Source organism: Psittacula echo (genome assembly GCF_963264785.1).
Source record: "Psittacula echo genome assembly, chromosome: 16".
In the NCBI taxonomy this organism is placed as follows: Eukaryota; Metazoa; Chordata; class Aves; order Psittaciformes; family Psittacidae; genus Psittacula; species Psittacula echo.
In genome coordinates this window covers 2038911-2056661 of record NC_137752.1, presented here as the reverse complement: position 1 = coordinate 2056661, position 17751 = coordinate 2038911, and the positions used below count along the sequence as shown (strand labels likewise).

At 46.3% G+C, this 17751-nt stretch overlaps 1 protein-coding gene across 2 annotated transcripts; it reads left to right on the top strand.

Moving 5' to 3' along the window:
- The first annotated feature begins 1480 nt into the window (after positions 1-1480).
- RAB14 (RAB14, member RAS oncogene family) lies at positions 1481-17123 on the top strand. 2 transcript variants are annotated; one of them, XM_080630390.1, is made up of 8 exons: positions 1483-1759; positions 8954-9012; positions 10350-10403; positions 11872-12049; positions 13086-13152; positions 14070-14157; positions 14467-14497; positions 15116-17123. In XM_080630390.1, exons 2-8 carry the CDS (start codon positions 8961-8963, stop codon positions 15291-15293), a joined length of 648 nt encoding a protein of 215 aa, XP_080486516.1. In that variant the 5' UTR covers positions 1483-1759; positions 8954-8960; the 3' UTR covers positions 15294-17123. The 2 variants fall into 2 exon arrangements, with proteins under 2 accessions (XP_080486517.1, XP_080486516.1); XM_080630391.1 differs by lacking the exons at positions 8954-9012; positions 10350-10403 and having other exon boundaries at positions 1481-1759.
- Positions 17124-17751: the final 628 nt, after the last annotated feature.

Sequence of the window (17751 nt, the reverse complement as noted above, 5' to 3'; positions counted from 1 at the left end):
AATGGAATTGGTAATGTCATAGTACTGGAGATGGAAAAATATTCCCATAGGGATGTTAATATCTTTGGTGTGCTGCCTTATGGGAAGGTGCTGTCAATCTTGGACATTGATACACACCGAATTTGATGCTTTCCACAGTGTATGAGGCTGAAATAAAATCCTTATTGTCCTCCATTAGCCTGTTAGGAGAGGAAGTCACATTATTTAGACTCAATGTATTTGGGCAGGAAAAGCCATTAGCTCTTTTCAGTCACACTTAAGCCCTAATCAACTCTCAATTCTCCAACAAGTAGAATCCTTCCACTTGCTTTAATTGAAGCTCTTGGCTTCTGAGGCACTAAAGCTGACTAAAGCATCCTGTTCCTCCCCAAAAGCATAAATCATCGTTGGAAACACGCTGTGTGGCTGCCCTCTAGCAGCTCCTGTGGTAATTCCTCTTTAAACAGAGATGTAATTACCTTTTAACAGGTTTGTAGGCCCTAAAGCTTCCCAAAAAGAGAATCTCAAAGGAGTTTCAATTAAACACAATGTAAAACTGAAAATACGAACCTGAATCTGGAATACCAAGCATGTGGATTTTGAACATCTGGACTCATTGTTTCTATAATGTGTATGTTTATGTAAGCAAAGTTTGGATGTTGAGCTGAGAAGCTGGGTAAGTTTATAGAACTGGAAATACATAGACTCCTTCCTAATGGTACTTTTACACATTTTACACTGTTTACACTTTTTTTGCATCTCCTGAACCACCGATTTATACTCTTTTCTCCCATGAGCTGTGAGATTTGTGCAGCATTCTCCACTTTTAGGTCTTTAGTGTTTATACTATTTCAAAATCACAAGTGGTTTAACAAGCCTATTTAAAAACAAATGAAAGCCAAAGTTAACAAACTGGTTAAGGTATTTCACAAGGCATTGTAAAAGACATCAGATATAACACTAATTTTACTGGGAACTGAGAAGAGTTCTCTACAGCTCCTTAGAGACTTTGGATATTGGACTATGTTCGAGCATGGATGTCCTGCGTACCTGAGCTTTGCCGGGATATTCCCGCTTGTGTCTTCCTCAAACACGGTGAGATTTTGTCGTTCAGAAGATACCGCCCTTGCAGGGATTCTGAGGCAGGACAGGAAACATGGATAACCTAGAGATTACCTAAACCCTGAAGCTGGAGGACAATTCTAACAGTTCGGAGGCAGCTGCAGCGGTGGTTTCCGAAGCGGGAACACCGAGGTCCGATTGCGATTTTCTGCCGGGCCGGCCGGATCCGGCTCACTTTCCCGTCAGGAAGAGGCGGGAATGCCGCGGGCTCCTTCAGAGCACCCGCGGGCACGGGAGGCACCGCCTGAGGGAGCGCGCGCCCCGCCCCTCACGCCGCGCCCCGCCCCTCACGCCCCGCCCCGCCCCTCACGCCCGGCCACGCCCCTCACTCCGGCCGCGCCCCCACGTCGGCGTCGAGGGCGGGGTGTCTCCGTGATTGGCTCCGCTGAGGCCTCTCGCGCCCACCTTTGTGCAGCCTCGGCGCCCGTCGAGAGTGGGAGGGGAAACCCCGTGCGAGGGGCACCGCCATCTTGGGTAAGGGGGGTGATGGGGGCGCAGTGGAGCCAGCGGAGTCGCGCCTGAGGGAGCCCCGGAGAGCGGCGGAGACCTGGCCCGGCCGCTGCCCAGCACGAAGCACTGAGTGCCGCAGTGCCCGCGGGCCGAACCGCGCTGCCGCCGACAGAGCCACGCTGCAGAGCCACCCGCTGCCCGAGCACAGGTACGGGGGAGCCGGGGAGGGGCAGCTCTCCGCCCGGCCGGGCCTGGAGCACTAGGCCCCGCGTCGCTGTCCGGTCACTGGCGGGCTCCACTCGGGCGGGCGCGCCGCCCGTATCGGCGGGATGGGGTAAGCTCCCGGTCGCCTCCCGGCCCGGGGAGCGACGCTTCTGCCTGCTGCTGCCCGGAGCCGGGGCCTAGTCGGGACCGCACTCCCCGTAGGTGTGCCGCTGCCCGGCGCGGAGGGCGGTGCGGGCTGTTCGCCGGCCTTGGCGGGTCTGACCGCCCTCGCTCCGCTCCCCGTGGCGGGCAGGAAGGAGAAGGGGCCGTGGGGGCTGAGGGGGACGAAACTGGCGGGGCAGGAGCTAGGCCGCTGCTGCACTGCTTGTCGCCACCGCCTTCTCTGCACTGCACACTCCCTGTGACACACCACCAGCGAGTACTCATGCGGGGTGTATATATGTTATATATATGCGTGCTCCTTAACAATTGTTGTAATTGCCTGTAAGGTGTTTACTGGCCGTACATATTACACTGTGTGTCATCTGTACTTGTGATTCTTATGCTGACCAGCGCTGTCGTGAGCTTGGACAGAAAAATAACTTCCATGAGGTCCGAGGGCAGTGCCACTTGTTATTCGAGAAAGCAGCTGAAGCATTCTGGATGTGTGGTCTGTTTTCTTTGGTCAGTGCTAATTCAGGCTAAACAGAAGACAAGTTCTGTTATTTAACCCACTTGTGCGTTGCCTGTTTACAGTAGGCTGTGAAGGTTTCTGTAACATTCATGGATAGCTTTGTCTTGAGTGGAAATGGTGCTGAATTATCCTTGCTTAACCCTAACCCTGAAGGACTTAATACCTAAATGTCATATAGTTTAATATGGATTTAAGAGAAATTTGCTGGCTTCTTGTAGGGATTTGAAAGTGTTACAAATCTGAATGGAAGGAAGAAGCTCCTCTTTTCCATGTTATGAATAACAAAAAAAGAGCTAATGTGAAGGACAGCAGTTTGAAAGCAGACCTGTTCTACTGGAGGTACTAGGATGTAAAATGTAAATAGGTGTTTTAAAATGACTTGTTTAATCCTGTGCATCCAATGGAACCTGCTCATGCTTGGGTCGCATCTTGCTGTATCTTTCTGAGACAAAGGACATAAACCTTATTTAATGTTGTTCTACAATGTGTTTGTGACTTGTGCTCTCCAGTGTGAGGACTCCAGATAGTTACATCTTGTTCTGAGTTGTTAGACTGACAACAAAACTCTCGTGGTTCTGTATATACTGTCCCTAAATTTACCTGGTATCTCTGGAACTTGGGTCTCTTGCTACTAGTGCAGATGTGCTACAGGTTAGACTGTGTTATAGGAAGAGGAAAAATAGGATAAATGAAGACATACGAAAGAATAAAGGACTATGCCTGAGAGAATAGACATGGGAGAAAGTGTTCTTGCTGATGGGGACAGGTATGCAACATTTAATGAGCTGGGGTGTGGTGAGTGAGAAATGCACATCCAAATGCAGGAAGTTTAGGAAACAAAATGGAGGAACTGAATGGAGCAGGATGTGAAACCATTAAAGGCTCACCAACACAGCATGTGTATGGCTGGATAGCTGTTGAGGGAGATCAAAAAGCGATGATAGTATGATACATAGCCTTGATCTAAAAATACACAGAGTCAAAGTTCTCATAAAGGAAAAGAATTGAAGGCCTGTGAAGTCTTTAGAAATACTTAGTAGGCCTCAGGCTGAGTTAAGATCTTTTACATGATTAAAGAACATAGCAAATACATTTCTTCAACAACAGCTTGAACAGGGCTCTGTGCAGCTGAAGCTGGTTAGGCTGAGCCTGACGGCCTGCAGACCTCATCTGCCTTCACAGAAAGTAGGTGGGCATGGGAATAATGAGGAAATGGAAAGTGATGCTCAGCAGCAGATCACAAGAAGCTTGCTGGGTCGCTGCCTGATCAAAGATCAGTTCAGCCACATTTACTGTCTTGAGCTAATTGTATGCTCTAATGAAATCCAAATGGGGAAAGCTAAAGATGATGACTCTAGAACAGAAGAATGAGTAAGGCACTGGCCAGCAACAAGTAATGTTGGCAGATGTGAGAGTATTGGGCTGCTAGCAGGCTGCTGATGTGAATCCTCAGGGATTGGTCTCAGAAGAGGGCTTTATAAAGACAAGCCTGCAAAAATACATAAAAAACATGAGGAGGCTCTGGGGCCTCTTAGAGAGGCTTGAGATGCTTGTATCTTCTGGAAGACCTAAATGGTGTATAGAGTCACAATGAAGTTTAATTGTCGGAAACCTCATAGCTTGCTGTGGACAACAGACTTGAGGGAATCCACTGGTCTGGTGTATTCATTGATAGCAAACCTTTATTACCTTCCAGTTGGTGTGATTTTTATGGAAGACCACAACTGAAGCAATTAGACTGTATTTCTAGCCGCCTCCTCTAGTAAGGTACCAGTCAGACCACATTGTTGTGTGTGTTTGACAAAGGTCTCATCAGGGGAATAGTGCAATTATGAATTAATTCTGCCTCTGACCAGTTCTTCCCCCCTTATTGATCTCTTCTCAGTGCTTGCTGTTCATTAACATCTAAATAAACATGGGGGGAAGAGGAGGATCATGCCGTGGGAAGGAGGAGAGCCACTTATTATTTGTGTGTTGAGATTTAGAAGCTGTTCTAAATAATAGTTCTTGGTTGCATACTCTTCCCCCTACACACAACTAATAGTTCCTTCCAAATGCAAAAACTAACAGCTCTTTAAAAGTTGTTTCAATTTATGAAAGGAATGATGTGATGGCATTACCTTTAATAGAAAGGACCTGGGCTTCAGCTGTGGGATCCCTTCCTGTTGCATGTCCTTGAGGAATGACTGAAGGAACACCCACCTGGCCAGATGAAATGCAGGATGCCTCAGACTGACTAAGCTGGTCCTCTGCCTGCTGGGTGAGATGTTTTTAAGGGGAACCTGTAACTGCCAGGCAGTCTGAAGCCAGTACCTGTTTCCTGAGGTGGTATCTCTGTGGCCTGGCCAGTTGATGGTTATTAACTACGCAGTGTCTAACAAAACCTGTGCATACAGGTTGCAGTCTCCTCTAATAACAGTCCTGCTTCTTGCTGAGCATAAAGCTAGGACATTTCTCTATGCAAGTGATACCAGTGAAGACTTAAACTCAACTGTGTCCTTGAGTGGAGCTGGAAAGAACTGCCCATGAAACTGTCTCACGAAAGCTGGTGTGGATGTGATATTTACAGTTATGGGGTTCTGATAAAGAACATTACGGCAGTGTGCTGAGAGCGACCTTATCTCAGCTTGTATGGATGTATGCTGATACTGGAAATAAGGCTGCAGCGAGATGTCGACATACCTGTGTAGTGCTTGTTGACTAGAGGAGTGCTAAGGTGTACTAGGGGAGTAGTAGGTGTACTGAGATCTCATTGAGGTGGTCTTTAACTTCTTCTAAATTAGAAAAGCCTCCAAGGAAGAAGTCAATATGTGGCAAATGGATTATGGTGGCACTGTTCACTGTAACATTTCCAGTCCAAACTGTAATGCAGAAATTAACTGTACATGCTTTGAAACTGGCAGAAATCTGTGTATGGTGAAGCACGATGATCCTCTGGCCAGTTGCCACCCTGAAATACTGCTCTAAGCTCTGGGGAAGCATTACCTCTGTCTGAGAAGGGAGCCAAAACTTGTTGCAAGTTGGCAGACTTTCCTGGAAGATGGCAGGTAGACCAGGCTTCCAGACTCCTGCTTTCTGTTAACAGTAAATTCATGGTTGATTATACAATACAACAAAGTTGAAGTTAATGTCAGCAGTGGCCAAAGGTAAGTTATGTGTATTTACGTGCAGCTCAGTCCTGCAGTTCTTGGCTCTCCCAAGAGGGAAACCCCAGCCTCCCATATTGGGATTATTCAGATTCACACATCTGGAACAGAGGGCTGTGAAGTGGAGGTAGAACTGCAGATTGTATGGATGGTGGTGCTGTCAATGTATATTAGCTCTTTGCATTAACATGTAGCTAATATTTTTGTGTTTACTGAATCCTCTTGTGCACTATTCTTGTCTGACTTCCTTCTGCAGTAAATGCTGAGATTGTCAGGTTTCATAGACTGAATTCGCCACATGGCTTCTGTGTTTAGCTTGCATTTTCCCCTTCAACATAGCATCCTTCCGGAATATCAGTTTTATTCCAAAATCTGAGTACAGTTGGAATTCCTGCTAATCCTTATTGGAATTTTAGTGTTTAAAAGCTTGTTGTTTTGTGGTTGGGGGGGTTTAAAGTCATCTGCTCTCCAGAAGATTCCTGACCTTTAGTAGTAATTTCTGGAGTATTTCAAAATCTTTCCTATAATGTGACCCTTGGAATAAATGTAATCCCAAAGTGTTGCTTGATTTCACAGTTTAACTCCAGAAATTGTGTTTAAACTGAGTATCTCTGCTGCCATAAGCTTGTCAGACCCAGTGACTAACCCAGGAGCTCTCTGTGACTTCAGAGAAGGTCTAGGCTCACATGCAAGTTAATTTCTCTGTTAGCGTTGCTATCAATAAGGGGTTTCTCTAAGCTATGGCTAGTGTGTGTTAGGTCTGGCTGCACACAGTGAGCTGTGTTGATCTCTCTCACCTCCTTTAGGGGCCTAATGTCACTGCAAGAAGGAGGGTGAAGTTTTAGCAATGAGATGTGGCTTGAAGTTAGTCCTCCCTTCCCACCCGTTTCTGTTGCCAAGCACAGGATTTGGTTTTCTAACTCACTCTGAAGCAGAAACTGATTTTGATGCATATGTTGCAAAGCAATGACAGTTTCTTTTACATTGAAATAGCATAGTTGGAGTGAGAATTGACATGCCTTAGCAAGCAAAACCAGTCAAACATGTATATTTAGCAGTAAAGATTCTAGCTGAGAGACTTCACATTCCATTTGTGATGTAGCCTGAACAGAGTCCCCAGTTTGTCCATTCTTAAAAGGCGAAGTCTTCACCTTCCGGTGATGGTACTTGCAAGCTTGGAGGTGGGGAATGTTCCCTTCACTTGTTACATACAGCAATCTTGTAAAGTCATGTGCTCGGGAACAGGAAACTGAGTATTTCTGAGTCCTCAGCATTCCTTAGCCACCTTAGGGACTTTGTGAAGCAAGGGAGGGTCACCTGGGCTTCTGTAGGACACATTCATAGCCCCATGAGTGCTTCTCTACCTTGCTACCAGACTGAATGGAGCTGTAAACACAGTCCTCCAGCTTTACTTAGGAAGTAAATGGCAAGTGAAGAACAAATGCACTGGATCATGAGATGCTCAGTTTGAATGTTGCTGCTATTGGGACATGCTGAGAAAAGGAAGAGCATAATGTGTGAAGATAGATTCAGAAAATGTGAAGTATTGGGTGTTTCCACAGTGACACGTTAATTTTGAGCTCTCTGTGGAGCAGTTACTTGTCTTTATTTGCTGGTGTTGAAAATAATCAGTGCATATATTGAAGCTGATACTGTAACTCTGGAATCTTCCAGGCAATAAGGCAGGCAGGTTGCTGGCTTGCTTGGTAAAGAGCAGTGTGTTTCCAGCCGTGGATGTGAATCCTTACCTAGTACAGTGACAAGAAATGATCTGTTCACTCTGTGGTGGTTTGCCAGGGGCTGAGGAGGACAAAGGTGGTGAGAGGAGTGGCTATGGGAGATTTCCCTCTGCTATGGCACAAGTTTCCTCTACAGTTGGCTTGATTGACACGACTGTTCTTGCAACTTGTGCAGCACTTGGTGTGGAATTGTGTCTTGCCAACTTATACGAGAATTATGGTCCAAAACTGTCTTTTGTTTACCATCTTAAACTTGGCTTTACAGAACTGTGTGTGTGTATATAGGACTGAGCATAGATGCTTTGCATGCTGCTTGGGATAGAAGGAGTTGAGAGTTTCCATATCCTGATCCAACCGTGTCGGAGGTGCAGGTCAGTGCCTGGCACCCAGCAAACCCGTCCCAACCCCCTGCTGGTGTGGTTCCCTTTCAAGGGCTAGGTAAGAGCCTTTGCTTTAAACCTCTGCTGTGCAGTGGTGGCTGTGTGCTGCCATGAGGTTTGTTGCCAGTCACCTTTCTGATGGCTGTGGTTCACTATTATGGATTAATTGTGGTTGTGGAAACAATAATTTGCTTTTCCAAAAGTTGGAAGCTTGCGAGCTTTCCTGGCTGTTTATTCTCTTGCAGCACTGGTTGTGTTTGTCATGTGAATGCCACATGACTGACTGAAAATCTTTCTAGGCTAAAGCAGTGCTCTTCATAAGAACTTCCATAGCTTTCTCAGGGCTGGCTAGCTGCCACGCAGGAGCAGGGAAGGAAATGGTGAATTCCTACTAGAAATTTTCCACTTGCTTAACTGATCCCACTGTGCCTACTTTAACTTAAAACCTGGGACAAAAGGAGGCGTTTTGCATCCTTTATGTTAACTGGCAAGATCTGGCCTGTGCAGACTTGTAATCCTGGTTAACTGACGTATCAATTGGTAAGTCAGTTATTGCTCCTCGCAGGTTTACACAGCAGAAGACAGTCCTAATTCCTCCTACATGTAGGAAAGCATAGGAAACTCTGGCATATTGGAAGTGTTCACCCCAATCTAATTCTGACTCTCTTAAAAAAGAGAACCTGCTAAGCCTTACTGTAAGCTGTGGTGCTGACAAAGCCACAGAGATGTTAACTAACTTCCTGAACATCTGATTTGTGGCTTGTGGAGCTTCTCTGACATGGGCATGTAGCAGTCAGAGCCCAGCTAAGGCTGCTGCAGCATTCTTTCCAGTAGTTCTTAGCTTTTTGATGCAAGCTGCACTCTTTCCTTTGCTCCTTTTGCAAGCCTCATCAGTGAAATAATAGTTCCAAATTGCTGGTTTTGTTCAACCTCTTCAGATCTTACTTTTGGAGTCAGATTTAATTTTCAGTTAATATGTTGGGTGTTTGGTGAGCATGTTTCTATGTAGAGGCCTGACTGGCAGGGGTTCAGGGCGAGTGATGTGGGAGTGCTGCTGAATGACACTAATTCAGTGACTGTGGGGAAGTACCAAAACCTGAACTGTGAGTGAAAGTGTAGTTGTGGAGAGAGGAAGGGGAAGGAGGGAGGGTTGGTTTGCTTATGTGAACTACAGTGGATGAATTGGGTTGAGTTTGGTGAACAAGTGGCAGTTCTGATGTGTTCTATTTTCTGTTTTAGTGCCACAATGGCAACTGCACCTTACAACTATTCCTACATCTTTAAGTACATCATTATTGGTAAGTACTGCTGGGCTCGTACCTGTTTATGTTAATGTGTACATGCATGACAGCCTTCCTCCCAACCCTGGGGCTGTGCTCTTGGTGACTTCTGTTGCTTCTTGCTGTATAGGAGTGGTTCTTTCAGTTGATTGTCCATCCTCAGTCCCTCACAGGTATCACCTTGCTTGCTCTAAAGCTTTAGCGGGTGACTGTATAACAGCAAATACCTTTGTATGCCACAGAGCTGGAGCTGTGTGGTTGGTGGAGGTGACTTGGGAGGAGGGCAAGTACCAGTGCCTGTGTTGAGTTACTGTTCACAGTGACTGTTCTTGACATAATGTACTTCAGTATTCTTGAACATCTTCACTGTTAGGGCCATAACACTTAGCCTTCTCCATAGCACTACAAAAAAAGCATCCTAAAAACATGTGTATGTGACCCCTATCAAAATACAGTTTATATTTGGAAAAAAATTACTAACTCAATTTGAAAGGGAGAAAAACTTGAATGGGAGTTAACACAGCTGGGTGTTGTTGATTCAGGTTTGCTGTATAGCACCTTCCCTCTGCATCATTAGCCTCAAAGATTTTAGAATCTGTGCTGAAGACACAAGTGCTAATTGGAATCCATCACAAGTGCTAATTGGAATCCCTTGCTTCAGACAGGCTTCAAGCCTCTGTCAGGTTACGTGTTTGTGTTTGAATGTAGCTTTTAGCTGCACCTTCCGTGGCTGTTTACAGCCAGGGACTTGATTGCATTTATTATTCTCCTGGAAGAACTGGTCTTGCTGTTCATTGTTTAATTCTTAATGCCCTTGTGTAGGTGTAAGTGATCTGCAGTCTTGTAATGGTTTGTAACTCAGGCTGCTGTGACAGCCTCAGCCTGCGGAAGTCTTGGTTCTTAACAGATCTTGCTCTTCCTCCCTGTTGGTGTTGGGCAAGTGGATAAGTGGAAGTGAAGCAGTTTCTTAGTGTATTCTGGTTGGTTGTCAGTGTTTCTGATGTCTTGACTAGCAATTGCAAGTGAGATAGGAGCATGGTAATCACTCAAAAGGTGTATTTTACATTTTAGTTTTGTACAGGTTTGCTTCTCATAACCTTGTGAAATACAGTTGTAAAATCAGTAATTCGGATTGAATTGTCCTCGAGTTGTCCGCTCCACCCTTGCTTGCAGCCCTGTTACCAAAACCACTGCAAAAGTTGATGAATTTAAGGACTGAGACCAGGTACAGACATCATGGGCTAGACCCAAGGAAGGGTCTGCCCGTCTCTGTACCATTCCTTGTGTAGGATGAAGGAAATGTGCTTTTCATAACAATGATGTGGTGTCAGCGTTAACTATTCTTTCTGTAACAGGGGACATGGGTGTAGGAAAGTCCTGTTTGCTTCATCAATTTACAGAAAAGAAGTGTGAGTATTTCAATTCACTGTATTTATTCTCCCTGGTATGCTTCATCCCTCTTTCCTGCCTCTTTGCTTCCATTGTGCATGAGCTTGATGTGATGTCTGGCTTAATCTGTGTGGCTTTGCTCTGTACTTGCTTAGATTTGTTTTGACTCCTGTAGATGTAGAAACAAAATTGATGTATTGGAGGCAAACCTGCTGCTTCAGTCAGTCCTGCTTGTGATGAGGGGAAAGACTGTGTCTGGTTTTCTGGGGAATTCTGACCCAAGTGAAGTTTCCTGTCTGAAATGTGCATGTTTTCAGTATTGGTGTAGCTTCCACACAAGCAGTGGAGATTTTTAGTGCTGTTAATGGCTTCAAAAAGAAAAAGATCCCCTTTTCTCTCACTCTTTGTTGCAGACTTAAGCAGCTCTGTCATTCTCTGTAGCTGCTGTGGCTCATGACCTGTGTGCTGGTGTTTAAGACTTACTCCAGTCTGACTCAACTGCAGTGTTTTTCATCTATGCTATCATCACTAATTAAGAATTAGCTTCAATTGCTCATGTCTCTTGCACTGGAGCTTGCAGTGGCTGTTACCTCTCTGGCATCCCATGTAGCTCACACTCAGGGACTGAGCCTGTAGGTATTTATTAATACAAAGTCAGTCTCTACCCTGTGCTACTGGACATCATAGTAAGTGGGTAGGAGCTACAGGTTACGCTGTTTCTGGTTTCCAGTAGAAATAGACTTTTTTTAACAGTTGCTTTGAATTTGAGTTCCCAATCAGTCAAGTGTTTAAATGCTGTTTTGCTTATAGCCCAATTCTTGATGACCATTTGTCTTGTCCTTAGTTGTTCAGCATTAAGCTGAAGCAGTACAACCAAACTGACATGTCAAACACCTCTGCTACAGTGCTGTCACTGACTGTAGATAGCTTGAATAGTTACTCATCCTGCATTTCTTCATCTTTCTTCAAGATGAGCTTATGAAGATGAGTTTATTATTTAGAAAGATGCCTTTAAAGGTTTGATTTGCTGTGGTGATAGCTACGTATGAGACTGTCTTTTACCTGTGGACAGTCATGCTACTACCCTGTCTGGAACAACTTGGGTATTTGGTTTTGAAGCTGTCCTGCAGACTTTTAACTGTATCTTGGTCATTCCCGAAGAGTTATCTTTTCCTGCTGCACTGAAATAATGAACTTTTCCTGCAAGGGTAGGCTGAGAATCAGCTGACTTGATACCTTATGCTAGATATGGCCAGACAGCACCAGTATACAAGCAGCAGAGAAGGCGAGGAATTCCGTAACTGTTAAAACTTAGAAGTTCAGGAAATGTTTCATTTTATTTCTGGAATGATACAGTTTGGGTACTGCAGCTGTAAAAATGCTTTCCTAGAAACTGACAATCTCGTCAAGGTAACTGAAAACTGGTGATGGTACAAGGAGACCTTGTGCTAGAAAGATCTGATCTTTGCTCTTTATTTTTCATGGCAGTTATGGCAGACTGTCCCCACACAATCGGTGTTGAATTTGGCACAAGGATAATTGAAGTTAGTGGCCAAAAAATTAAACTACAGATTTGGGATACAGCAGGACAAGAGAGGTTCCGGGCTGTCACACGGAGCTACTACAGAGGAGCCGCGGGGGCTCTCATGGTCTACGACATCACCAGGTGAGGTGCTTGGACTGGCGTGTCTCGTACTGCAGCTCTGTATGTGCCTGGGGAGCTCTTTAGACACCGTGTCTGTCCCCTTCACTTAAAGGACTCGGTCTGGATGAGTTTGTGTCCTGTTGTGTGAAGGAGGCACTTCTAAATACTTGAAGTATTTAAGAGCTGAAAAAGAAACATAAGGAATTATGGGAGCTGCTTTTCTTGGAAAGCTTCACTGCTGACAGGCCTGAGGATCTGGGGCCCTGACTGCTTGGGCTGAAGTTGTTTGAAGAACTGGCTTTGTCCTTAAAGCTTGCTCTTCAGGACATGGATTTTTCTCTTCCTGGGAGGCAGTGGGTATTGCTGCTTGCCTGGCAGGATTAGTGTTAGAGTAGGCCCAGGACAGAATATACCTCTGTTGCAGTGGGCTATGTAAATGTGCTTAAGGGGTTGTGTAGAGATGAAAGCATTGCAACAGCCCAGCTTCTTGGCCTCTTCACAGTGTATTCCTCCAACAAAATGAGTTGGTACAGAAGCAATCCTCTCTTATTTTTATAGGTGAAAATTAAAGATCCTGCTAAAAGAATAATTAGTCAGATGTGCCACATGAAATACTTACATCTCTCTCCAATCTTCCCCTAGGGCTGCTCTTGGTATTCTTTGTGTCGGTGTATTTCCTGTTTGCTTAAATCTTGAGTAAAACATGAGTTTATGCACTGTTTGTTACCAAGCGCTGCTCACTGTTCTGTGAGAGTATTTGACAGGAAATCCTTTAGTGTGTTCTGTACTAGACAATATAAACCCTGGCCTTGTGAGGGCAAGAACATGGGTGGGTGTCTCAGCTGCGCTGTCAGAGTTGCTCAGGGGCTTTGCAGTCGGCATGTTCAAATCGTGATCCAGGGGCAAACAAGATGCTGCTGCTTTATTTGTCGTGAGGCTGGGGGCAAGTATTGGGATGACAGACATCAGTGTGTTCAGTGGGTGCTGCCTGAGCTCTTGGCACTTAGGTGTGTTAAAAGATACTGTGGCTAAAACTGTTCTCCTTGACTCCTTGCAGAAGAAGTACGTATAATCACTTAAGCAGCTGGCTGACAGATGCAAGGAACCTCACCAATCCAAATACTGTAAGTTGGGCTATATTTGACTTGAAAACGGTATTGCTTCTCTCAGAGCGAGAGGTGGAGGGCTTGGGCCAAAGCATCTGCAGTGGTAGCAGGGTTCTCTGAAATAAGCTGCCCGTGGTTGCTCAGCTACTTTAGCTCCAGTCACTCTCGTGTCCCATTTTGCACTGTACCAGTGACTCTTCCCTTTCTGCACCCAGAGCAAAAGGCCAGGCCACTGTGCAGGAAAGCCCTGGTTTCTTCTAGATGTCTCATGCTTCTCACCTTTCAGGGGCCTGTTCTCAGCAGTTGGAGGCAAAGCTGTGATTGAACGGGGACAAACCTTACCTTTTGTTACCACTTCTTGCTTTGTGGTAGTAATGAGGTGAATGCCGTGTCCTTAGATTGGAATAGAAACGGGATCTTTGGCAGAAGCTGGCCAGGACTTCTGGAGAAGTTGGGGAGGGAAAAGGTTTCTGTGTCTCTGACCGTACCACAGAGCTGTTGCCCAGACAGTTGTAACTGCTGTTCACTGAAGTCTTCTTCCAAATGCTCCTAAAACACTTCAGCACCAAGCTCGTGGGAGGACTCTGCTGGGATGAAAGAGAACTTGGAAAGGTTCTGGCTGGATTAAGAGATGCTTAAACAAACAGAGGAAGTGGTTCAGAGCACAGCTCTCACCAGGGCACAGCAGGACTGTAGGGCTGCTGCTTTTTAGGACCTCATCTCATGAGAACAGCTTAAAGCAGCTGAAAGCATCAGCGGGAGCTGCTGTTCCAGGCTTTACGGAGGGGGCAGTGCTGGAGCAGTGTTCTGAAGGTGCATGGCTTCTGCTGTGAAACACTTCTGTGTTTCCTTCTGGGGTTTTGCCTGAATCGCGAGCATGGTAGCGAAAAGCACTTCAGTTTCTTCCCAGACTAATTCTCTCTCTTCTGAACCAGGTGATAATCCTCATAGGAAACAAAGCAGATCTGGAAGCACAGAGGGATGTCACATATGAAGAAGCCAAACAATTTGCTGAAGAAAATGGTGTGTGTTTTCTCTTGAGCTGTTACATTTCCTGCAGGACAGTGATGTTACAGTGACTCCTCAGCATTGGTAGCTGCAAGCTTATGCTTCCAAAGTAATGTAATTGTATGTGCAAACTTCTGCTGTGCCTCAGTGTGGCTTAACTGTAACTGTGCTTAGTTCTAGGAATCAGCTTGTGTGTTGATGCCTTAACTTAGTCGTGAAAGACTGTTTAGTGCTAAAATAGTGTCTTGCATGTTACCTGGAGGTTGATTTAGGGCTGTTTGGAGTGTATTATGCATTGACTGTTGAACCTCTGTTTCCAAACAGGTTTATTGTTCCTTGAAGCAAGTGCAAAAACGTAAGTTACCTTTGTCTACAACTGTGATTCAGCTGTGATCAGTTTAAGAGGATTCTGTTGGTTATGGCTAAGTACAGTTATGGTTCAGGTATAGCAGGGATTTACAAGTGCAAAACCCAACAGACCACTGGCTCTGAGTTCTCTTAGAGTGGCTCCAGCCCCTTTGGTTGCTGACAGGAGTCACTGCACCGGACTTGGGCCAGGCTGCGCTGGCTGGGGAGCTGCTGGAGTACAGGGATCCGGTCTCCAGTGACACCAGTAAATGTGGCTCCAGCTGGCACTCCTGGAATGGAACCCTTAAAAAGGACGTGATTTACAGTGGCTCCTGAGCTTGCAGCCGCACAGCTGCATGTGTGGCTCCATGCTGATTTTTGCTTCTTGGTGCTTGGGAATGTGTTTCTTCCTCCTGGCTGGTTCCGGTAGGTTTAATGGCTAGGGAGCCTGGACAGCCTACTGAAGGCTGTCCCAAGCTGGGTTGTCAGACTCAGTGGTGCATCTGCTTTAGGTACCAAAAGCTGTTCTTGCATGCCAGGGACAGGCATGTCCCAGCAGGGTGTTTGTAGCCAACTGCCTCCACATCCTGCCCTGCCTGAGTAACTCCTGCTGCTCTCTTCATAGCGGAGAGAACGTCGAGGATGCCTTCCTGGAGGCTGCCAAGAAAATCTACCAGAACATCCAAGACGGAAGCCTGGATCTGAACGCTGCAGAATCGGGTGTACAGCACAAGCCATCGGCTCCACAGGGCGGGCGGCTAACCAGTGAACCCCAGCCCCAGAGAGAAGGCTGCGGCTGCTAGTGACCTCCGTTTCCTGGCTCCATTTCTGACCCTTCACCTCTGTCTGTCGGGAGCGGTGCTTTTGACTGCTGCCCTGTCTTCTGTACATCTTACTGGGTTTAATTAAAACTCTTGAGACAAGTTTAACACAGTACTAAACTGCTAAACAACGTTAGATGTAATCAGGTTATCAAAGGCAAGTAGAGTAATAAAACCTCTCCTGCATGGTAAATCTAGAAGTTTTTTTTTTCCTTGATTGTCCTTGTGATAGTGTCACCGATACCTAATTTAAACCGAGCACTGATGCTGGACTCATGATTTCACACTCTCGCAGGGCTTTGTCTTGTACGGTTTAATTTGATGGTTCTTTGGCCTTTCTCCCCCACCTCTAACCGTTTAGAGCTGTCTGTAGTAAAGGATGAGTTTTTTTGCTGTGAAATGACTTCCGATGGTAGCGAGGGGCTGGGTAACAATGTGCTTCTGGTGGAGGATGTCCCTGTGGTGTGTGTGGGGTCGGGGCGGGCTGGTGCCGCAGTGTGCACAGGGACATGTGCTCGGAGCTTGACGTCGGCTTTTTGCCACTTTTCTCCTTTCCATTTGTTAACAGAACGTAAATATGTATAAAATTTGAAGGAACTGAGCTAACAGTTAAATACATCCTGTGTATATGATTTTAATGAAGAAAAAATGATTACTGGCATTAGAACAGTATGTAAGAAACCCCTTGTTTGTACAGTACGAGCTGTGTGTGACCACGTTAGCGCTGAGTGCCGCTCACTAACACAGGCCTCATCCCTGGTGTCACCCGCGGCCGGGGCAGCTCGAGTCCCCACGCAGCCATTAACACTAGTGGGATCCGTGTCTCATCTTTGCACTGTGGTGTTGGTTAAACCCCATCGTGTGCAATCAGCAGCGTGCTAAAACCCGCTTCGCTCTTGGGAAAGTGTTTTGCATTGCTGGGCTGCCGCCTGCCTCGTGCCCTGTGCTGAGGCGGCTTCTCTCGCACATCCTGCGCTTCTCTACCTGTAACTCCTCCAGTGGTCAGAGCCTGGACTGGGCCCTCAACAGCGCCGGTGCTCTCTGGGGATTTGGAGCTATTGTTGTATTTTTACCAGGCCCATGTGAGGGTTTCTTTAAGACTTGGGCTTCTCGAGCCTCTGAGTCCATCCTTCACGGGGTGACACAACCTGTAATGCTGTATCAAAGGGAGATGTCAGGTGGTGACCATGCACCTGAGGCTGTTGCTGAGCTACACGTGGGTTCACTGTGGCTGTACATGCAGCCTGCATCAAACTGCACTTGGGAACTACCACGTGGTTTGAAAATGGCAGGGGCCTATGCTTAACCATGGTCACATGTCCAATTTTAGTCTTGCTGAAGGGTTTAAAATACAAAGTAGTCTTAAAATCCCTCCCTAGACACTAAAACTACGATGTTCAGACTTGTAAGTAAACTGTGGTACCAGAGTATTGTACAGTCAATGTTAAATCAAAGCCAAAACTGGAATGTGCAGACAATAGGATTTGGGTAACTTGTGCACTGTCCCTTTGTTTTGTCTGGTTAGTCTTTTTTTTAACTAATATTCTTAAGTAGATGGGTGTGTTCAGGATCTGCAGCTCACATCCTGCTTCAGCTGAGGCTGCACCACAAAGGGTTTGCCCAGGGACCACGACCTGCTGCTGCTGTGAAGTAAATGTTGTAATGACTCCAGCTTGCTGAGGTGCAATACCTGTCCTCCCAGTTACAGTAGGTCTCATTGTTTCTGTCACAGAAAGGAGCTGGTGGACTGCTGTACTCCTCATTTGATGTAACGATGCTATTAATCTAAATATTTGTAAATAAAGTACCTGTATCTAGATAAACTGCCCTTGCCTGTGTTATTTGCTCTGCCCCCCTCTGCTTGGGCTGTGACTTGAAGGGTGGTTCCTTGGTTTGGGCTATCAGCCTCAGGTGATGTCCCATCCAGGGCACAGGCAGCTGGGGCTTGAGGACAGCAGTTCCCTCAAGGCCAGGTTGGACACAGGGGCTTGGAGCAAGCTGCTCTAGTGGAAGGGGTCCCTGCCTGTGGCAGGGGTTGGAACTGGAAGACTTTAAGGTCCTTTCCAACCCAAACCATTCCAGGATTCTATGATGTGATTCCTTCAGCTGGGGATAAGGAATGTGAGAATTCCGTGTGGCAATGGTGTGTGTTCCAAGTGGTAAAAGCTCTACAGGCTTTTCCAAAGAGGAGTGCTGGAGCCCAGGCTGTTCATGGTGTGACAGGCCATGCCCGAGCCCAGCACAAACACCCAGAGCACTGTTGTGCTGTTTAGTCCCCAGCACAGTGTGATCCCTTCTTGGTGCACAGCAAAGATCCACAGGCATCATGTGAATGAGAAGCAGGACTGAGGAGGAGTTCCAGCCCTGTCTGGATGGAAAGGAGGGATGAGGGCTGGGGGAGAGGCACTGGGTGAAGGGGGACAGGATGTGCCTGGGAGAG

Excerpts from the sequence above, each read along its gene's own strand:
- RAB14 (XM_080630390.1), top strand. The coding sequence starts at position 8,961 with ATGGCAACTGCACCTTACAACTATTCCTACATCTTTAAGTACATCATT. Across the intron at positions 14,158-14,466 it reads ACAATTTGCTGAAGAAAATG|GTTTATTGTTCCTTGAAGCA; the intron begins GTGTGTGTTTTC and ends GTTTCCAAACAG. Across the intron at positions 14,498-15,115 it reads CTTGAAGCAAGTGCAAAAAC|CGGAGAGAACGTCGAGGATG; the intron begins GTAAGTTACCTT and ends CTCTCTTCATAG.